This window comes from Schistocerca piceifrons, chromosome 1, assembly GCF_021461385.2.
Source record: "Schistocerca piceifrons isolate TAMUIC-IGC-003096 chromosome 1, iqSchPice1.1, whole genome shotgun sequence".
In the NCBI taxonomy this organism is placed as follows: Eukaryota; Metazoa; Arthropoda; class Insecta; order Orthoptera; family Acrididae; genus Schistocerca; species Schistocerca piceifrons.
In genome coordinates, this window is record NC_060138.1 from 125,670,854 (window position 1) to 125,694,621 (window position 23,768).

Below are 23,768 nucleotides of genomic sequence, written 5' to 3' on the forward strand. Positions count from 1 at the left end.
TGCGCTTTAGCCCTGGCTGTATCTTGTTCGGACGAGACAGCATAATCTATGCCTAAAATTTCCGATAAAGATTTTGTCTATTTGAGGAAACCCGCGATGGGCGATTTCGGTCCATAGATTCTGAACTATATCCCGGTTGCGATATTTTGATCCTCAGTCTTCCTTGAACTAAACTTATCAGTTTCTCACGCTCCATATTTCGTGTGCGAGAATGTCGTTCGATTTAACCGAAGAAAACAAACTGATCTAAATTTTACCGATTGTCGTCCGAAGTCTGTACATTCGGGAGATTAGATCGGCTATACAGGGTGGTGCATTGATCGTGGCCGGGCCAAATATCTCACGAAATAAGCGTCAAACGAAAAAACTGTAAAGAACGAAACTCGTCTAGCTTGAAGGGGGAAACCAGATGGCGCTATGGTTTGCCAGCTAGATGGCGCTGCCATAGGTCAAACGGATATCAACTGCGTTTTTTTAAAGAGGAATCCCCATTTTTATTACATATTCGTGTAGTACGTAAAGGAATATGAATGTTTTAGTTGGACCACTTTTTTCGCTTTGTGATAGATGGCGCTGTTATAGTAACAAACATATGGTTCACAATTTTAGACGACCACTTGGTATCCGGTAGGTTTTTTAAATTAAAATACAGAACGTAGGTACGTTTGGACATTTTATTTTGGTTGTCAAATGTGCTACATTTACCTTTGTGAACTTATCATTTCTGAGAACCCATGCTGTTACAGCGTGATTACCTATAATTACCACATTAATGCAATAAATTCTCAAAATTATGTCCGTCAACCTCAATGCATTTGGCAATACGTGTAACGACATTCCTCTCAACAGCGTGTAGTTCGCCTTCCGTAATGTTCGCACATGCATTGACAATGCGCTGACGTATGTTGTCAGGCTTTGTCGGTGGATCACGATAGCAAATATCCTTCAACTTTCCCCACAGAAAGAAATCCAGGGACGTCAGATCCGGTGAACGTGCTTCGACGACCAATCCACCCGTCATGAAATATGGCTATTCAATACCGCTTCAACGGCACGCCAGCTATGTGCCGGAGATCCATCATATTGGAATTATATCGCCATTTGTCATGCACTGAAACATCTTGTAGTAACATCGATAGAACATTACGTAGGAAATCAGCATACATTGCACCATCTAAATTGCCATCGATAAAATGTGGGCCAGTTATCCTTCCTCCCATAATGCCGCACCATACATTAACCCGCCAAAGTCACTGATGTTCTACTTGTCGCAGTTATCGTGGATTTTCCGTTGCCCAATAGTGCATATTATGCCGGTTTACGTTACCGCTGTTGGTGAATGGTGCTTCGTCGCTAAATAGAACGCGTGCAAAAAATCTGTCATCGTCCCGTAACTTCTCTTGTGCGCAGTGGCAGAACTGTACACGACGTTCAAAGTCTTTGCCATGCAATTCCTGGTGCCTAGAAATATGGTAAGGGTGCAATCAATGTTGATGTACCAGTCTCAACACAGTCGTTTTTGAGATTCCCGATTCTCGCGCAATTTGTCTGCTACTGATGTGCGGATTAGCCGCGACAGCAGCTAAAACACCTACTTGGGCATCATCATTTGTTGCAGATCGTGGTTGACGTTTCAGATGCGGCTGAACACTTCCTGTTTCCTTAAATATCGTAACTATCCGGCGAACGGTCGGGACACTTGGATGATGTCGTCCAGGATACCGAGCGGCATACATAGCACACGCCCGTTGGGCATTTTGATCACACTAGCCACACATCGACACGATATCGACATTTTCCGCAATTGGTAAACGGTTCATTTTAACACGGGTAATGTATCACGAAGCAAATACCGTCCGCACTGGCGGAATATTACGTGATACCACGTACTTACACGCTTGTGACTATTACAGCGCCATCTATCACAAAGCGAAAAAAGTAGTCCAACTAAAACATTCATATTTTTTTACATACCACACGAATATGTAATAAAAAATGGAGGTTCCTATTTTTTTTAAAAAGTATTTGATATCCGTTTGAACTATGGCAGCGTCATCTAGCGGGCCAACCATAGTGCCGTCTGGTTTCCCCCTTCAAGCTAGACAAGTTTCGTCCTTTGTAGTTTTTTCGTTTGACGCTTATTTCGTGAGATATTTGGCTCGGCCACGATCAATGGACCACCCTGTATAGCCGATCTAATGTCCCGAACGTACAGACTTCGGACGACAATCGGTAAAATTCAGATCAGTTTGTTTTCTTCGGTTAAATCGAACGACATTCTCGCACACTAAATATGGAGCGTGAGAAACTGATACGTTTAGTTCAAGAAATGCTGAGTTTGTGGCACCATGAGTATCAAAATATCGCAACCGGGATACAGTTCGGAATCTATGGAGTGAAATCGCAATTCGCGGGTTTTCCTCAAATAGGCAAAATCTTTATCGGAAATTTTAGGCATAGATTATGCTGTGTTGTCCGAACAAGACACACGCAGGGCTAAAGCACAACAGGCGCAAAGATGCGAGCCTGTATCAGTGCCATTGACTCGTCTATTGGGCGAGTTCCACCAGCCCCACGATGGCGCTGAGAATGTAGATATCGACTTCGCCTCGGTCAGTTGCCGGCCGCGTACAGTCCGCCAACGACCGGAAGACAACGGACAGGAGCCTACTCGGAAGATAGAAGAGCAGCTGTCGCCCACTTGGATATAGATAATCGTCCAGGGCTGACTTAGACAGGGAACGCCGTTTAATGAACTCTTAGAATTGAACAGAAAGTTGTTGTAAATTGCATTTGCCATGTACTGTGAAGTCTGCTTACGATTATTTGCACTTTGCCAATGAGAGTTTTTTTGTGTTATATTATAAGCAGTGTTGCAGACTTAATTATTGGACAAGCCACGAAGATAAGTAAACCATTCACTCATTTGTGTGACTTTGTTACTAATTTGTTGGAGTGTTGTAGAACCTTCGTTCTCCCATCCTGTTACCTTACCCTGGAACATAGCTGTGTAATAATGGCAGAGGGAAATTGTCTTAGCTGTGTACTGCACCAGAAGCCGTTCCACCAACTCACAAACTCGGGTCTACCGTAGTAATGGAAACTCGGCCTCCACTGCAGTAGCGGCGATCCCTTTACAAACCTGGCGACGAAGGTTTAACTGCCGATTTACGAGCGATTAGTCGACGCGAGCGGACAAGCAATAGTCGCTTTCTGGCAGAAAGCCGCTCGTGTAATACGGACTTTTCTCGAGACGTATACGGCGCGTGTGCAGGCGGTGCGCAAGTGCCGGTCGGCGGGCATTCGCGTGATCATGGTGACGGGCGACCACCCCACGACGGCGGCGGCGATCGCGCGCGCCGTGGGCATCTTCACGGTGCAGCACAGCTTCGACTCGGGGGCGGCGCGGCGGTACGCGGAGGGGGCGCACGGCACGCCGACGCCCGCCGGCTCGGGGCACCACCTGGCGCACGGCGGCCAGACGCCCGGCGGCTCCCACCAGGACCTGCCCGGCCAGGCGCCGGCGGTCGCGCGCTACCCCTCGCTGCTGCAGGACCTCGGCACCTCCGTGGCGGCGCGCTACCCCTCGCTCGTCTACGAGCCGTACGCGGGCATCTCGCGCCAGCCGTCGCTGCTGTCGGAGCGGCCGACCCGCGACTCCAACTGGCCGCCGCTCACCGCGCCGGGCCGGCAGGCGTCCGTCTTCCCGCAGCAGGACCAGCTGTCGCGGCAGGGATCGCTGCTATTCCCGCCCACCTCCCAGCCGCGCACCGCCGCCCTCATACATGGCGACGACCTCCGCGACTGGTAACTGCCTAGCTGAACGTTTTTCCTGTCTGGACAGTGGCTCGGCTGCTCCATCAACACAAAGACTGGTAACTGCCTACCTGAACGTCCATCCCGTCTGGATCGTGGGTCAGTTGCACCGTCAACACAAAGACTCGTAACTGTCTACTCGAATGTTTGTCTCATCTGGACTGTGGGTCAGTTGCACCATCAATACAAAGACTTGTAACTGCCTACCTGAACATTTGCCCCATCTCGACTATGGGTCACCTGCACCATCAACACAAAGACTCGTAACTGCCTACCTGAACATTTGTCCCATCTGGACTGTGGGTCAGCTGCACCATCAACACAAAGACTGGTAACTACATACCTGAAAGGTTGTCCCATCTTGACTGTGGGTCAGCTGCACTGTCAATGCAAAGACTAGTAACTGCCTACATGAAAGTTTGTCCTGTCAGGAGTGTGGGTCAGCTGCACCATCAACACAAAGACTCGTAACAGCCTACTCGAATGTTTGTCCCATCTGGACTGTGGGTCAATTGCACCATCAATAAAAAGACTTGTAACTGCCTACCTGAACATTTACCCCGTCTCGACTATGGGTCAGCTGCACTGTCAACACAAAGACTAGTAACTGCCTACCTGAACTTTTGTCCCATCTGGGCTGTGGGTCAGCTGCACCGTCAACACAGACTGGTAACTGCCTATCTGTAAGTTTGTCCCATCTTGACTCTGGGTCAGTTGCACCATCAACACAAAGACTCGTAACTGCCTCCCTGAAAGTTTCTCCCATCTGGACTGTGGGTCAGCTGCACTGTCAACACAAAGACTGGTAACAGCCTACCTGATAGTCTGTCCTATTGGGACTGTGGGTCAGCCACACCATCAACACAACGACTGGTAACTGCCTATCTGAACATTTGGCCCATCTGGACTGTGGGTCAGCTGCACTGTCAACACAAATACCAGAATGAAAAACGCTCCAATCATAACACAGTAAAAATTGGCGAGATACTAGTAGAAACTAGCGCACTGTCGGTTCTGTAAAAACTTAATTATACAGGGTGATTTTTTCCACCGTGTACAGACTCTAGGGATTGATCGATAAGAGGATAGGGAACAAAAAAAAATCTAATGAACTTATGTCTGGAAATTCATGATTTCCATGCTACAGACCATTTATTCAATCATACTTTGTTACAGAGACTGTGGTCTAATACGCACTGTACCATGCAGCCACAGTTACAGTATGTATGGATTCTTCCTAGAGGGCGATACTGTTCCTCACACTTCGCGCCTTAGGACCATCTCCTGCCATAGTAATTGGTAATGTTGTGGCCGATTCACTTCTCTTGTTGACTCATCTTGTAGTGGATGTGATACAGTGTTGTACACAATGATTCCGTATTTGAATCGAGACTTTGCCGACGTGGTGTTTACTTACGGAAAGGCAAATGGCAACGAGCAGCGGGCTGCGAGGTTGTATCAGGAGACCTATCCACGCCCACAACATTCAGTGTTTGCAACAGTATTTCGCCGTTTGTTAGAGTCAGGGTCGTTTCAGGAAGCAGGAAACAATGAATAACGGACGTGCGTGGTAGCCGCGCGGTCTGGGCGTCCAGCCACGGTTCGCGCGGCTGCCCCCGTAGGAGGTTCGAGTCCTCCCTCAGGCATGGGTGTGTGTGTTGTCCCTAGTGTAAGTTAGTATAAGTTAGATTAAGTAATGTGTAAGCTTAGGGACCAATGACCTCAGCAGTTTGGTCCTGTAAGATCTTACCACAAATTTCCAAATTTTCCCTGAAGAACGTACCCGAAATGCTCGGACACCAGGTTTGGAGGAAAATGTGCTTAACACTGTGGAAGGCGAACGCCGTGCCAGTTCCACGTACAGGGGATAGGCAAAATAGTGTCAACAGTCGTAGTAATGGGATGGTTATGTTTGACGGTCAACAACGCAGGTAAGGAACGTGTCGCGCTGGACTGTGCGTGTTCAGTACGGACTAGGCATCAGTGCAGGTTGTCTACGAGTAGTGTGTAGTTCGTATTTGCATTCGGAGGCCGAGGTCGACGTGCAATGAAAGACCTAACGGAGTTCCAAAGAGGGCAGATAGTGGGGGCTTCATTCGCTGGAGCATCAGTAACCAAGACAGCCACCTTACTCAATGTTTCAAGAGCATCTGTTTCAATAGTCATGTCAGCCTACACAAAATATGAAAAGATATCATCGTGTAGACATAATAGTGGGCGAAATCAAAACTAAATGACAGAGTTGGTCGTACGCTAACACGAATTGTGTCAGAACGACACAAAACTACCGCGGCTAGAGTGACTGAAGACCTCAACAGCCATCTTCGAGACCCCGTATCTATCGACACTGTCCGCCGAGAACTCCCTAAACAGAACATTCATGGACGAGCTGCTATACCGAAACCATTAGTGACGACAACCAACGCAAAGAAGTGTAAAACATGGTGTCAGGATCATAAATCTTGGACGGCTGATCAGTGGAAACACACATATGATCTGACGAGTCTACGTTTTCGCTATTTCCAACATCGGGCCAGGTTTACTTCTGGAGAACGCCAAAAGAAGCCTACAATCCTGACTGCTTGATTCCGACGGTTAAGCATGGCGGTGTAAGTATGATGGTGTGGGCAGTCATCTCATGGCATTCTCCTGGTCTCATCATTACTCTCAAAGGTCGTGCTACAGCCAACGATTATGTGAACATTTTAGTTGATCAGGTGCACCCCCATGATTCCAAAAATGATGCCATATTTCGGGACGATAATGCCCTCATTCAGACAGCCAAGACAGTGCAATCGTGGTATGAGGGGCATGCAAGTGAAATGCAGCGTCTTCTGTGGCCAGCACAGTCCCCGCACTTGAACATTATCGAACACATTTGGGCCATATTGGAGCACAAACTCCGGAGCAGATTTCCGCCTCCCTCGTCACTTTAGGAGTTAGAAGAGGTTCTGATCGAAGAGTGGCATAACATTCCACTGGAGACTATACAGTCATTATATGCCAGTATTCTAAGAAGTATCGCAGCTGTATTACGGGCAAATGGTGGTCCAATACATTATTAATAATCCATTCCCAAGTACGTGCAGGTATTCAAATTATTTTGCCTATCCTCTGTAGTTGGCCCGCGAGTACAGGCTATGCCAGCCTACCGTGTGGAACATTCTCGACAATTGTTATACCCTTTCACTTACAGCGTGTGCAGGGCTTACTAGCGACAGACTTTCCACGTCGTGAGCAGTTTCGTCACTGGTTTCTTCCCCAGGCAACCACGATTCTGGGAATCGTGTCATACACTCCTGGAAATGGAAAAAAGAACACATTGACACCGGTGTGTCAGACCCACCATACTTGCTCCGGACACTGCGAGAGGGCTGTGCAAGCAATGATCACACGCACGGCACAGCGGACACACAAGGAACCGCGGTGTTGGCCGTCGAATGGCGCTAGCTGCGCAGCATTTGTGCACCGCCGCCGTCAGTGTCAGCCAGTTTGCCGTGGCATACGGAGCTCCATCGCAGTCTTTAACACTGGTAGCATGCCGCGACAGCGTGGACGTGAACCGTATGTGCAGTTGACGGACTTTGAGCGAGGGCGTATAGTGGGCACGCGGGAGGCCGGGTGGACGTACCGCCGAATTGCTCAACACGTGGGGCGTGAGGTCTCCACAGTACATCGATGTTGTCGCCAGTGGTCGGCGGAAGGTGCACGTGCCCGTCGACCTGGGACCGGACCGCAGCGACGCACGGATGCACGCCAAGACCGTAGGATCCTACGCAGTGCCGTAGGGGACCGCACCGCCACTTCCCAGCAAATTAGGGACACTGTTGCTCCTGGCGTATCGGCGAGAACCATTCGCAACCGTCTCCATGAAGCTGGGCTACGGTCCCGCACACCGTTAGGCCGTCTTCCGCTCACGCCCCAACATCGTGCAGCCCGCCTCCAGTGGTGTCGCGACAGGCGTGAATGGAGGGACGAATGGAGACGTGTCGTCTTCAGCGATGAGAGTCGCTTCTGCCTTGGTGCCAATGATGGTCGTATGCGTGTTTGGCGCCGTGCAGGTGAGCGCCACAATCAGGACTGCATACGACCGAGGCACACAGGGCCAACACCCGGCATCATGGTGTGAGGAGCGATCTCCTACACTGGCCGTACACCACTGGTGATCGTCGAGGGGACACTGAATAGTGCACGGTACATCCAAACCGTCATCGAACCCATCGTTCTACCATTCCTAGACCGGCAAGGGAACTTGCTGTTCCAACAGGACAATGCACGTCCGCATGTATCCCGTGCCACCCAACGTGCTCTAGAAGGTGTAAGTCAACCACCCTGGCCAGCAAGATCTCCGGATCTGTCCCCCATTGAGCATGTTTGGGACTGGATGAAGCGTCGTCTCACGCGGTCTGCACGTCCAGCACAAACGCTGGTCCAACTGAGGCGCCAGGTGGAAATGGCATGGCAAGCCGTTCCACAGGAGTACATCCAGCATCTCTACGATCGTCTCCATGGGAGAATAGCAGCCTGCATTGCTGCGAAAGGTGGATATACACTGTACTAGTGCCGACATTGTGCATGCTCTGTTGCCTGTGTCTATGTGCCTGTGGTTCTGTCAGTGTGATCATGTGATGTATCTGACCCCAGGAATGTGTCAATAAAGTTTCCCCTTCCTGGGACAATGAATTCACGGTGTTCTTATTTCAATTTCCAGGAGTGTAGATGCTATTCAAAATGAGGCCACCTTTACGCGGAGTGATATCTTAAACTTTCATTACAGTCATCTATAGAACGCTATGCAGAACCTCCACGGTATGGTGACAGTGAATCATCAGCATCGGTGCAGCCGGAATGTGTGGGCTGGGAAAATTGGCGACCATATTTTGGCACCAGTCTTCTTTCCACGTCGCCTAAAAGGCCGCGACTATCACCGTTTCTTGCGGGTGACTTTTCCTCCGCTGATGAAAGAAGTGCCATTGATGATTTGAAGGATTATGTGACTGCTAGCCGGCCAGAGTGGCCGTGCGTTTCTAGGCGCTACAGTCTGGAACCGAGCGACCGCTACGGTCGCAGGTTCGAATCCTGCCTCAGGCATGGATGTGTGTGATGTCCTTAGGTTAGTTAGATTTAAGTAGTTCTAAGTTCTAGGCGACTGATGACCTCTAGAAGTCGCATAGTGCTCAGAGCCATTTGAACCATTTTGTGACTGCTACAAGATGGCGCTCCATACCAATTCGCCGCTAACGTCCGGACGCATCTCAATAGTGACTTCCCTGGTCGATGGATCGGACTAGGGGGTCCAGTTGGATGGCGTGCTCGTTCACCAGACCTCAACCCGTGCTATTTTTGGTTATCGGGCCATCTCAAAAGTATGTTATTTGCAAAGGCCATTCCATATGTGGCACTGAAACAGCGTATACATTCTGCCTTTGACACTGTTGGGATGCATCCTGGACGATGTGAATATGTGAGACATAAAACGCTGCAGCGAGTTGACGCATGCATTGAGGCACATGGAAACAATTTTCAACACATACTGTAACTACGGCTGCATGGTACACCGCGTATTAGACCGCAGTCATAACAAACTTCGATTGTATAAATGGCATGGAAACAATGAATTTCCGGACATAAGTTCATTAGACCTTTCTTGTTCCCTATCTTCTCATCGATCAATCCCTAGAGTTTGTACATGGTGGAAAAAATCACCACATATATATAAATACAGTTTATACACTCCGTGAATCGAGCTTATTGACAAATTTTGCCTTGTATCAACTTTGTTATTGCAAGATGTCGACCGCAGGGATTCCACATTTTTTTGAAAATGTTTTAATTTCAAGTTTGAAAACGAATAATAAATGACAAAAGAAATATCTTTTCGTTTGATCTAAGCACAATTTAACAATTCAGGAGTTTTTTCTGTACTTGTACTGTCATGCCTTGCTTCTCACCAAATTTCGTGGTTTTGAACGGCCAGTGTTGGTTGGTCACAGCCAGTGAGGTGCAACTGCCGCCGTTGGATAAGCAGCAGCCAGCAACAAGTCGCACTCTTAGCTCACTTATTTGTTTTATAGTTTAATTCTTAATTTCATTGCGTGTTTTTGGGTACCTACATAGCTTAATTCACAAATTTCGGGTGTATTATAGTATTTGAGAGTTGTAGCATCGCGTTTTAGTACCCGTATAGTGTAAATTCGCGTAGCAGTCAGTCACCTGTTTGTTTTGAAGGGCTCGTGAGATAAAAGAGAGGGAAAAAAATTGTTAGCGACGGATAGGCACTGCACCTGTTGTGTACGGATTCAGGGGGAATTCGCCACCGTCCGTAAACAGCTGGAAGCTGTGTTGACCGTGGTCGACAGGCTCCAAGCTGTTGCCCTGGGCAGCGGTGACAATGGGACGCCCGAGGGGAGCGCTTTGGCGTCTCTGGAACCTGTAGCATCGCCTGGGATCTCTGATGCCACTGCGCCCTCGGTTTCGGACGTCCCTGCCGGTCGACGGTGATTGGCGAACCGTGGCGGGGTCGCGAATCCCTGGATGGAATGCGAAAGTTGAAGCTGGCCGCAAGGCTGTACTCTTACGCCTCCGTAACAGGTTTGAGGTACTACCCACTGCTAAAAGTACTTCTGAGCCAGCAAGGGCGGCCTCGCCTATTGCTGCATTGGTCGGTCTTCCTTAGAGGTCCGGACAAGCGCAGAGGGTGGGATTGCTTGTCATTGGGAGCTCCAATTTTAGGCGGCTGATGGAGCCCCTGAGGGATATGGCAGCTAGGGACGTGAAGAAAGCCAATGTGCACTCCGTGTGCATACCGGGGGAAGTCTTCCAAGATGTGGAAAGGGTCCTTCCGGATGCCATAAAGGGCACAGGGTGCAGGCACCTGCAGGTGGTATGTCGGCACTAATGACGTGTGCCGCTATGGATCGAAAGAGATTCTCTCTGGTTTCCGGCGGATTTCTGAGTTGGTGAAGATTGCCAGTCTTGCTAGCGAGATTAAGGCAGAGCTCACCATCTGCAGCATCGTCGACAGGACCGACTGCGGACCTTTGGCACAGAGCCGAGTGGAGCGTCTGAATCAGAGGCTCAGACGGTTCTGCGACCGTGTAGGCTGCAGATTCCTCGACTTGAGCCATAGGTTGGTGGGGTTTTGGGTTCCGCTAAATAGGTCAGGTGTCCGCTACACACAGGAGGCGGCTACACGGGTAGCAAGAGCTGTGTGGCCTGGATTGGGCTGTTTTTTAGGTTAGTATCGGGAAAGATCTAAAAGGGCTCCAATCTCAAAGGGTGCAAGGCAAAGAAACGACGAGAATCGACCAAGCAACAATCGGTATTGTAGTTGTAAATTGTCGTAGCTGTGATGGAAAAATACCAGAGCTTCAAGCGATTATAGAAAGGACTGAAGCTGAAATCGTTATAGGAACAGGAAGCTGGCTAAAGCCGGAGATAAATTCTGCCGAAATTCTTACAGAGGCGCAAACCGTGTTCAGAAAGGATAGATTAAATAAAGTAGTTAGTGGTGAGTTTGTGTCTGTTGGTAGTAGTTTATCTTGTAGTGAAGTTGAGGTAGATAGTTCCTGCGTATTACTGTGGGTAGAGGTTATTCAACAGCCGAACCAAAATAATAATTGGCTCCGCCCCCCGACTCAGATGATATATAGCTTATCTTGTAGTGAAGTTGAAATAGATAGTTCCTCCGTATCACTATGGGTGGAGGTTATTGAACATACATACCAAAATAATAATTGGTTCCGACCCCACGACTCAGAAGATGTAATAGCTGAGCGGTTCAAAGAAAACTTGAATCTCATTAGAAATAAGGACCCCACTCATACAGTTATAATTGGTGGAGACTTCAATCTACTCTCTATTTGTTAGCGAAAATACATGTTCAAAGACGGTGGTAGACAGGAAACATCTTCCGAAATTGTACTAAATGCTTTCTCTGAGAATTACTTTGAACAATTAGTTTATGAGCCCACACGAATTGTAAATGATTGCGAAAACACACTTGACCTCTTAGCCACAAATAATCCTGATCTAATAGAGAGCGTCATGACGGATACAGGGATTAGTGAACACAAGATCATTGTAGCGAGGCTCAAAACCATATCAACCAAAACCACTAAAAATAAACGCAATATATATATAAATTAAACCGGAGATAAAAATTCGCTTGCCGGCCGCGGTAGTCTCGTGGTTCTAGGCTCGCAGTCCGGAACTGTGCGACTGCTACGGTCGCAGGTTCGAATCCTGCCTCGGGCATGGATGTGTGTGATGTCCTTAGGTTAGTTAGATTAAGTAGTTCTAAGTTCTAGGGGACTGATGACCACAGCAGTTGAGTCCCATAGTGCTCAGAGCCATTTGAACCATTTTTTGAAAAATTCGCTTGATGCCTTCCTAAGAGAGAGTCTCATTCCTTCCAAGCTAATTATGTAAGTGTAGACCACATATGGATCAAATTCAAAGATACAGTACCTACAGCAATAGGTAGCTTCATACCGCATAAGTTAATAAGAGACGGGACTGATCCACCATGGTACACAAAACACGTCAGAACACTGCTCCAGAAGCAACGAAAAAAGCATGCCAAATTCAGAAGAAGGCAAAAACCCCAAGACTGGCTAAGTTTCACGGAAGCTCGAAATTTAGTGCGGAAATCAATGCGAGATGCTTTAAATAGTTTCCACAATGAAACATTGTCTCAAAATATGACAGAAAACCCAAAGAGATTCTGATCGTTTGATAAGCACACCAGTGACAGAAACAGTCAATACCGTCACAGCGCGATAGCGATGGAAATATTGCCGATGATGGTGCCACAAAAGCAGAGTTACTAAATACAGTTTTCCGTAATTCCTTCACGAAAGACGAAGTAAATATTCCGGAATTCGAAACCAGAACAGCTGTTAGCATGACTGACATAAAAGTAGATATCTTAGGTGGGGCGGAACAACTCAAATAAGGCAAGTCTTCCGGTCCAGATGGAATGCCAATCAGGTTCCGCTCTGAGTATGCAGACACAATAGCGCCTTTCTTAGCACTCATATACAACCGCTCACTTGACGAACGGTCTGTTCCTAAAGGCTGGAAAGTAACACAGTCACACCAATATTCAAGAAAGAAAATAGGAATAACCCATTGAATTACAGTCCCATAACACTACCCTCAATTTGCAGTAGGATTTTGGAGAATTTACTGTACTCGAACATCATGAATCACCTTGAAGAAACTATTATTGATACATAATTCACGGATTCAGAAAATATCGTTGTTGTACAACACAACTAGCTCTTTATTCCCATGAAGTAATAAGTGCTGTCGACAAGGGATCTCAGATTGATTCCATATTCCTACATTTCCAGGAGGCTTTTGATACCGTTCCTCACAAGCGACTGTTAATCAAATTGCATACATATAGAGTATTGTCTCAGTTGTGTCACTGGATTCGTGATTTCCTCTCAGACGGGTCACACTTCATAGTGATAGACGGTAAATCATCGAGTAGAACAGAAGTGATAGCTGGCATTCCGCAGGTGGTGTCATAGGCCCTCTGCTGTTCCTGATTTACATAAATGATCTAAGTCATAATATGAGCAGCCCCCTTAAATTGTTTGCAGACGATCAGTTGCCATTACAAAATGATCAAGCCGGCCGGTGTGGCCGAGCGGTTCTAGGCGCTTCAGTGTGGAACCACGCGACCCCTACGGTCGGAGCTTCGAATCCTGCCGCGGGCGTGGATGTGTGTGATGTCCTTAGGTTAGTTAGGTTTGAGTAGTTCTAAGATATAGGGGACTGATGACGTCAGATATTAAGTCCCGTAGTGCTCAGAGCCATTTGAACCATTTTTTTTACAAAATCATCTGAGCGAATTTCTGTATGGTGCGAAAAGAGGCAATTGGCACTAAACAAAGAAAAGTGCGAGGTCATCCACGTGGGTAATAAAAGAAATACGGTAAATTTTGGGTGTACGATAAATCGCACAAATCTAAGGGCTGTCAATTCGACTAAGTACATAGGAATTACAACTAAGAGCACCTTAAATTGGAAAGACCACATAGATAATATTGGGGGAAAGGCGAACAAAGACTGCGCTTTCTTGGCAGAAAACTGAGAAGATGCGACAAACCCACTAAAGAACAGCCTACATACACCTGTCCGTCCTCTGCTGGAATAATGCTGCGCGGTGTGGGATCCTTAGCAGGTAGGATTGACGGGGATCATCGAAAAAGTGCAAAGAAGGGCAGCTCGTTTCGTGTTAACTCGCAATAGGGGTGAGAGTGTCACTGATATGATACGCGAGTTGGGATGGCAGTCACTGAAACAAAGGCGGTTTTCTTTGCGGTGAGATCTGTTTACGAAATTTCAGTCACCAGCTTTCTCATACGAATTTGAAAATATTTTGTTGACACCCACCTACGTAGGGAGAAATGATCATCATAAAAAAATAAGAGAAATCAGAGCTCGAACGGAAAGATTTAGGTGTTCCTTTTTCCCACGCGCCATTCGAGAGTGGAATGGTACGAAAATGGTTCGATGAACCCTCTGCCAGGCACTTAAGTGTGAACTGCGGAGTAACCATGTAGATGTAGATCAACGGGAAGCGTTTATATGAGTGAGATTGCGAGTATCAGAGTATACGACGTAAATGGCCGCATTTTTTGACTGCATTGACTTAGGAGATTCATGATTTACACCGCCAAGAGACCATAGGTCTTCGCACGTGACACAAATTTCAACTTCAGAGGTCTGCCCGTCGCTAAGAAAAAGGAGTCTTAATAGACGGGCGAGCACACAGAGGGTCAGATACGAAAAGAGAAAAAACTTTCTTGTTTGATATAATTACAGATTTACAGTTTTCAGATTTTTTCCTTTAGTTGTTCTGTGAGACCTTCCCTTTTGCCAAACTTTATGATTCTAGATCAACGGAAAGTCCCTGTAGGTTTTGATGAGTCAGTTTGTGAGAGTGAAAATATATGACACAAATTACTGTATCTTTTGACTGAAATGTATTCACAGCCAAGGGACCATCGACCTTAATACACTACTGGCCATTAAAATTGCTACATCACGAAGATGACGTGCTACAGACGCGAAATTTAACCGACAGGAAGAAGATGCTGTGATAAGCAAATGATAAGCTTTTCAGAGCATTCACACAAGGTAGGCGCCGATGGCAACACCTAAAACGTGCTCACATCAGGAAAGTTTCCGACCGATTTCTCATACACAAACAGCAGTTGATCTGCGTTGCTGGTTAAACGTTGTTGTGATGCCTCGTGTAAGGAGGACAAATGCGTACCATCACGTTTCGACTTTGACAAAGGTCGCATTGTAGCCTATCGCGATTGCGGTTTATCGTATCGCGACATTGCTGCTCGCGTTGGTCGAGATCCAATGACTGATGGAATCGGTGGGTTCAGGAGGGTAATACGGAACGCCGTGCTGGATCCCAACGGCCTCGTATCACTAGCGGTCGAGATGGCAGGCATCTTGCCCGCATAGCTGTAACGGATCGTGCGCCACGTCTCGATCCCTGAGTCAACAGATGGGGACGTATGCAAGACAACAACCATCTGCACGAACAGTTGGACGACGTTTGCAGCAGCATGGACTATCAGCTCGGAGACCATGGCTGCGGTTACCCTTGACGCTGCATCACAGACAGGAGCGCCTGCGATGGTGTACTCGACGACGAACCTGGGTGCACGAATGGCAAAACGTCATTTTTTTCGGATGAATCCAGGTTCTGTTTAGAGCATCCTGATGGTCGCATCCGTGTTTGGCGATATCGCGGTGAACGCACGTTGGAGGCGTGTATTCGTCATCGCCATACTGCCGTATCACCCGGCGTGATGGTAAGGGGTGCAATTGGTTACACGTCTCGGTCACCTCTTGTTCACATTGACGGCACTTTGAACAGTGGACGTTACATTTCAGATGTGATACGACCCGTGGCTCTACCCTTCACTCGATCCCTGCGAAACCCTACATTTCAGCAGGATAATGCACGACCGCATGTTTCAGGTCCTGTACGGGCCGTTCTCTATACAGAAAATGTTCGCCTGCTGCCCTGGCCAGCACATTCTCCAGATCTCTCACCAACTGAAAACGTCTGGTCAATGGTGGCCGAGCAACTGGCTCGCACAATACGCCAGTCACCACTCTTGATGAACTGTGGTATCGTGTTGAAGCTGCATGGGGAGCTGTACCTGTACAGGCCATCCAAACTTACTTTGACTCAGTGCCCAGGCGTATCAAGGCCGTTATTACGGGCAGAGGTGGTCGTTCGGTGTACTGATTTCTCACTATCTACGCACCCAAATTGCGTGAAAATGTAATCACCTATCAGTTCTAGTGTAATATATTTGTCCAATGAATACCCGTTTATCATCTGCATTTCTTCTTGGTGTAGCAATTTTAATGGCCAGTAGTGTACGTCACACAAATTTGAACTTAAGACGTCTACTTCTTCCAGAGAAAAACCGTTCCTAACAGTCGCACAGACAGACACACAGGCAGACGGACAGCAAAGTGATGCTATGAAGGTTCCGTTTTTACAGATTGAGACACGGGATCATAAAAAAGTTGAATATTTCCTGGAGAGATTTATGGATGTAAAAAGAGGTAACTAACTTTTCGACTTATCTGCCAGCTTCAAACACGTTTAAATCAAAACATCTTGACATATGCACGCTTTTTTAGCGTTTCGGACCACAATCGGTATAAAACGGAAAACTTATAATTTTGTTGTCCGTCCGTCTGTCTGTCTATCGGCCAGTCTCTATCTGACTGTTAAAATCCTTTTTCTCTGGAACGGGTAGACGTATCGAATTGGCCAGTCTCTATCTGACTGTTAAAATCCTTTTTCTCTGGAACGGGTAGATGTATCGAATTGGAATTTATGTCCCGTACTAACACCTATTGTTCCTTAGCGGTGTAGAAAATATAAGATTGCAAGTCAATGCAGTCAAAAGATACGGCCATATATGTCGCATACTTTGACACTCGAAAACTCACTCATCAAAACCAATAGAGTACTTACCGCTTACCTAGAATCCCGGAATTTGGCAAGAAATAAGGTTTCACTGTTCAACCAAAGAATAAAATTGGAAAACTTTTAATGTGTAATTACATCATACGAAACATATTTTTTGTCATTTCTAATCAGATTGTCTGTCTGTTCTTACGTATGGGTAGACGTATCAAGTTGAAATTCATATCACATATTAGGCACTATGGCCCTTTAGTGGCGTAAAATAAGCTTCTAAGGCAATGCAGTCAAAACCAAGGCCGTTTATGTCGCTTATTTTAATACTTCCAACCTCAGTCATTGAAATCCACCCCATACCACACATTGACGCAGAATCATGAATTTTGGCAACAAGTAAGGTTTGGCGGTACAAGAAAAGGAAAAAAATCAGAAAATTGCTAAAACGTAATTACGTCACATGAAAAAATATTTGTTTTGTCGTTTGTTATCCGACGTCAAACTTGCCACCACGTCACCTGTCATGGGATATGTCATGTCGTGCAATTGTGACACAATGTGTCTTTGAAGTATAGGATGCGTGCATCCCCACTCTCTGATACTTCCTATTATAGGTACGCCTCCACTGGTTAGAAGCACATAAATCTGTGTCTCTTTCTTCTTACACTTTCTTCTTATATCCCTCACTACATATGTAACATGGGGTGAGCTTAAGGGAGAAATGGCCCACTAGGGGAAAAAATCAACTCCAACCCACTTGAAAGTCAAAAAACTGTTTCAGCTCCCCCCCCCCCCCCCCAAACAACAAATCTACTCCTGGAAATTTTACAATCCCAGTAGTATATTTGTCTCATGAATACCTGATACTGGACTAGAAATTAATCTGAGGTCCCGACAACATATTAATATGTACCACACGTTCGAACTGGAGCAAGTTCTTTTCATTTATGCCGCCGGAAAAACCTGCACTGTGCCCGAGGGTTTGGATGTGGTTGCACACACCACCATGGTCTGGAAGACTTCGCCAAGAAGGAATCTTAGGAAGGGAAGGCATTGCCTTATGCTGTGTCATAATTTGCGTATCAAAACCACAAGTGATTTTCTAGTACGACAGGAAGAACACCCGCGGTGCGTCTGTGCAAAAATGGTTAGCGACATCCGCGAAGAGTGTTCGAATTCCCACAATCTGCGACATCAGATGGACCTATTGAACTGCACCGATACCTAGTGACGACGATAAATAAAGTGAACATTTTTATTTGCTGATATGTTTTTGACTATAAACAAATACTTTATAGAGACGTGTGTAAAGGAAAAAAGGGACTAAAATTAAATTGTATAATAATAAATTCTGTGTAATTAGAATGGAAAGATTTTATATGTTAATCATTGTACAAGGATAAAGAATTCACTATTAGGTTTCTCTCATTCTGGAATGCATGCAACGATCGGCCATTGAACATTTAAATCTGTACTAATTCAACAACAGTTAAAATAGCTTATATAAAGAGTCATTATTGTTTCATTAAAGCAGACAGTCCTTTCTCATGCAGGAAGTAGTAACTCTTCTAATTTTCAGTGACTGCAGCAGAGCGGAAAGATTGTGCTAATAAAAGTAATTGTTGGCCACTATTACCGACCGTAGCATGTCTTAATATTTTCACAGCTTCTATCAGGCGTTTATCCCTGAGAATGTATAAATAATTTCTCTTTGACAGGCCTTACATGAATATATTAGAAAGTTTAAGGCATTTGCAGTATTTATCGTAATTTGTGGACTATCAGTTGAGTGGTTCAAATAGGCCTCTTAACAGCGCTCGATTGCCATTTGAAAGACAATATGTTGAGGTAAAAAATATAACTTACGAAGAGACAACAATATTTCGCCACGCGACACCCACGAATAATAATATTTTCTCATGCTTAACTTTATCAAGGTACCCTGAGACGTTTAGCTTTTCGGTAGATCACGTAAATATTTTACGCGTTACATTTTAAGGCATCTCACGCCACGCATCCGTAGCGAGGCTGTGCGCCGTTATTTATAACAAAACTTATTTTAATTAAAGAATCAGAGCAGATTTCAGTACATTGTACCCAGTTTGTAACGGGAATTCTATCCTTTTCTGCAGTATACATTCCATTAAGTACTTTTTCCCCCATTGAGATTTTACGCACCAGTGCAATACCACCTGTCAGAGATTATAGCGAATGATGAAACAGCTATAAGACGGGTGCTACCCTGAAAGGTGGAAAGCTGTCAGGTCTGTTCCTTTTCATAAAATATGTGTAATTATGCAGATTCTTTGTGAAACTGTGAAATAGTAGGCTACATAATTGCTGATTTTTAGTAAAGAGAAATGAGTTAGTAGCGTTACAATGAGTGGATGGTCTGATTTTCATTTTTTTCTAAATAATACAGTAAAGCGTGGTGCTGGGAATTTCTTACGCTGTAGAGGCGAGTACTGGGCTCACGGTGTGTGCGAATTACAGGTAACGGTAAGGCCTCGATGGTGCGGAGAGGAGAACAGAGGCTTGATGTGGAACTGGATCTAGCCAGACGGCAGTACAGTATTATCAAACGCGAGAACACATAAAATTCCGCGACGGCCGAAAGGAAACGGTGCTCCTGTGCTGCGTCTTTCTCGCGGCCTGTTGCGAGGATGGGAGCTGTTTTTAACATACGACGACCATTGGTGAATTACTCTCCGACGCCAGATGGACGTCAGGTGGCAAATACGATTTTGCAAAGAAGGGAGGAGCGGGCGTAGATTGACGCTCAAGATGTTACGTCTATCGGTGGAAGTTTGTTAAAACAGAAAACATTAAGTTTTAAGAAACTATGGCAAGATGGGTAGCCACAGGTTTTCTCAGATGGACCACACCACGAAAGATTGCAGAATTATTCTTCTGATTCGAATAGATGTAAGGCAAGAGCTGAAATCTGAGCGCAGGTAAGAGGCGGAGCGTCGCCACGGACAGTCGGAAACATTACTGGAATCTGTGCGGGGATCCCGAGCTGCGATGCGTCGTTTAGCGGTGACACTATTCCACAGACGACATGGACTTCCATAGTGTTGAGCCAGAGTGAACTGAGATAGTGCGTGGCGTTCTACGGTGTTCAGCAGTGAGTCTTGCTTGTGTTTGTGGCGGTCTGATCGCGGCCTGTGTCTCTCTAGAAGACAATTTTGAGCCGTGCGTGTCTCATGTTCGTGCCATCACTTATTTAACATTCTCTTTTATCCGTACTACCACCTAGTTATGTTAGTTTCAATCACTTGTATCACTGAGTTGCTGCTTTGCCTGCCCGTGGGCGGCAGCAGCAGCGCTTATCAATATAAGTCCTGCCGTATTATCTTTGCTGGACTGCTACTACTTCCCGGTCGTCGTGTGTCGACCAGTCAGTTGGAACGTGCCAGCAGTAAGTTGTGACCTGGCAGTGTTTGAGTTGGCACGCGGCACAAGTTCAGTCGGGGCGCGGCAGCAGCAGTGAGGTCCGGACCGCCATGACTCGCCCGACGGTTGTCGACACACACGACTGGAGTGGGGACGACTGGTTGGTCGTCGGTCGGTGGTCTAGCCGGACGACGTGTATTTGGCCGGCGATCGCTTATGGGTTGGCTGCGTGTGCCGCCTCGTGATTCGTCCCTATTACTGTACAGTCACTGCCGTTAGCATTGTCTGGTTCTTCGTGCATGTGTTCGGGAAACTATGTGTAGTTTGTATGATTTGACTGACAAGTTATTTTAAATGTTGTCGGCGTACTGGCTCTGAGGAGTCGGTCAGTTGGTGTGGATAAGTGAGGAATTCTCAGCGGGGCGTAGTTTGACCGGGGCCCGCTGGCGGTCTCTACGCGGTGTCGGAGAGTGTGGCGCTGTTCCCATTGTTACGAGGTCCGTGGCTCACCGACCCTGGACACGAAAGTTGAGTTTTGATTTAACCTACCAGCAAGTCACGACTGTTCACATTGTGTCGTTTGGAGTTCGCTGTCGGCTGTTGGGATTTTTCCGCGAGCGACAACGTGGTTTTCAAGTTGGAAAATTCTAGCCACCCTCCGGTGGAGTTTCACTGTATTTGGTTATTTGAATTGAAGTGCACCAGCGGAATCTTCTGATCTTCTGCCTTGTGGCCGTTAACGTTCCGGTTACCTGCCCTGGTCGTTGACGTAAATTTTTGGCAGTGTAGTTTCCTCATCGTGTTGTTGCTGTCCAGCTCGGTGTGTAGTTTGACAGCTCCGTGTATGATTGGTTGTGGGCGCCAATATCTTCTACGTTGAACTCCCTGTTGTGCCCTGGTCGGGTGAAGTGGAAGTTGTCTTGTCGGTGGGTCCACTGACTGTCGGTCGGTTGGGTTGTCGGGTCGTGAATGGTTGGCTCGACTCCCTGTCTCACCTAAGCGAGCGTTAGTGTTTGAATTACATGCCGACCCTCGAACATCTGGGCGCCCTTGTGTGTACTGCCTTACTTTTTTTTTTAATTTGTGCTTGTTGTTGGTACTAGTACGGCGTCTAGCCGGTTTTTTGTTTTAAATTAGAGTTTTTTTACTCTTAAGGCCTTCAGCCTAGTTTAAAGTACTGTTTCACGTAAGCACTTTGGTATTTAAAAAAAAAATTAGTGTTTTGGAGTTTTAATTGTTCGTCCTTCAGCCGATTTGAATTTAACCTGTATACCTCAGCCTAACTATAGAATTGTTTTGAGATAAGGCTAGCTTTTTAAATTTCTGATTATGCTTACGTTTTAAGTTATTGGCCTTCAGCCGTTTATAAATTAAAATGGCTTTCAGCCGGTAATTAAGTCCCAAAGATTAAAGCTGTATTAAAAAAAATTGTGCTCTTGTAATGTTTCATCAAATAATAAAGTTGTATGTTCGAGTGTAACTGACAGCCCCTTATTTTGGGCCCTTTCCACAATTTATTCTATCTGTCCTGTCCTGCGGGTTAAGCAGGGTATTTCAATCTAATTACATCACAGGAAGCAGCGATACTGGAGACCGTTCGCCTCTAGCTCATGGAGCTGTTGCGTATGGCGAGAGAAGTGATTCGGTAACTGTGGGAGGTAGGCTGGATGCTCGCCAGTGCGTGGCGAGAGTAGTTACTCCTACTTCCGTACCATTGATGATCAGGATGTGACATATGTGGTTTCAGTAACTACTTGCTTCACGGCCTGGTAAAGCCAGGTTGTAATCTTTCTCACGTTAGAGTTCTCCCATTCAAGGGGAGAGCCGCCATCTTGTGCCCTGTTCGTGGGGAAACTAATTTGTATCTATCTCTCGAGAGAATGACGACGTCTAACTCGTTCCTACTTCTGGGGCTTCCAAGTTTGATTAACTAAAAGACAGTGTGTGGACAGAGCTTAAACCACGCGAAGAAAAAGACTACTATTTAAAGGTTCATATGCTGAAATTCAGGATCTTACACATAGCCATGAGCAGCATTCACAACGTACTAATATAACAAGGAAATCATTGCAGAAAATGACACGCGAAACATTGGTATACACTTAATGGGAGACTGTCATTATTGATAAGCAAGTAAGCACGTGGTTGTAACACCGTGGTGGACAGCTTGCCGTTGTACTAGAGCAGGGTCGCCCTTAGGGTGCCAGACGGCATGTGAAAACGGCGCAGGGGACGCGTGCGGGTCCAGTCTTGGCCTTTCTCGAGTTTCTCGACCTTATTGGAAGTGCCCGGAACAGCGCGATACTTCATTTGCTATCATGTTGCGGCATTTTTCGGTCGGCGCATCTGTCTTCATTTCGGCAGAATAGCGATGTCGGCGATGTTTATCTTTCGCTAATTATTCGTGGTATGAAGGACATTCACATGTGCAGTGGCTTTTTGGACAAAAAGAGGCAGTCTAGCGTCTGTTCTTAGATGAATGAGAGTGACAGAAGGAAAGGGTGGGAGTTCTCGATATCTATTGTGCTGTCATATAATCAAAGATGACCGGAAATGCACTATCGAACATTGTAACACCATGCAGAAATAATATAAAGATTTAGATGACGACATAAGATCAGAAAAATACTACTATCAACAGACGCGATTCATTGTTCTGTACATCAAGAACCACTTTGTGCTAAATTTGCAGGCATGGAACACGTGATGAACCTGATGGTACGAATACTGCTAATGTTCTGAAGTCACATGCATTCTCCCACAGTCATTTCAACAGTTTTCGCTGGAGAATTAATAAGAGTAAGGAAACACTCGTACATTATTGCAGAGTATATTGGCTAACTCAAAGGAGCATGTCTGGAATTATTTTTCAATTTAGAACCTGCTATTGTTGAATTTTTGAAGCAAAAAGAAGAGCAGGAACTAAAATTAGAACATAATTAATGGACTGCAGAAATAGTGATTTAAGTGGCACTGACTGGACTCTGCCCATAATAAGATAATGCAAGGTGAGAAACAGTTTATTTCAGATTTTATGCGGATCCGTTAAGAAAGAAAACCGCACAAGGAAGAGATAAATTCTGACAAAAAACAGTATCCGTTTCCCTAAGCTCAGTGGTGTCAAGAAAACTCGAGGTTTGAAGAATTCATTGTGGTCTGAAAGAATTATAAGGGCAGTTTTATGAACATTTTGAGGATACTGCCACTCCTAACATCTGTTTTAGAGGCAGTTTGCCCTTTGATTTGAAAGTGCCCTTATGCATGTGCGGGTGGAACTGATTATCCTGCAGTGTAATTCCCATTTCAGAAACAATTACTTTTATGTTAAAATTGTACAGGGCGTCTACATTGTGTACGTCAGATAGTTTCCACATCTCCGTAACAATGATGCAGAAGTGCTATAATATTCCTAAGCCGCGCCGTCGGGGCGCCTCGCCACGGTTCGCGTGGCTACCCCCCCCCCCCCCCCCCCTTCCCGTGGGAAGTTCGAGTCCTACCTCGGACCGAGCGAGGTGGCGCAGTGGTTAGCACACTGGACTCGCATTCGGGAGGACGACGGTTCAATCCCGTCTCC

At 46.2% G+C, this 23,768-nt stretch overlaps 1 protein-coding gene across 1 annotated transcript in view; it reads left to right on the forward strand.

The window, feature by feature from the left end:
- Window positions 1-23,768, forward strand: part of LOC124788141 (sodium/potassium-transporting ATPase subunit alpha-2-like) — a 168,033-nt gene that overhangs the window by 108,232 nt on the left and 36,033 nt on the right. Inside the window, exons 5-6 of the mRNA XM_047255323.1 lie at window positions 3,275-3,445; window positions 3,503-3,807. Coding sequence (XP_047111279.1) covers window positions 3,275-3,445; window positions 3,503-3,807 — 476 coding nt within the window. The remainder of the gene's footprint in view (window positions 1-3,274; window positions 3,446-3,502; window positions 3,808-23,768) is intronic.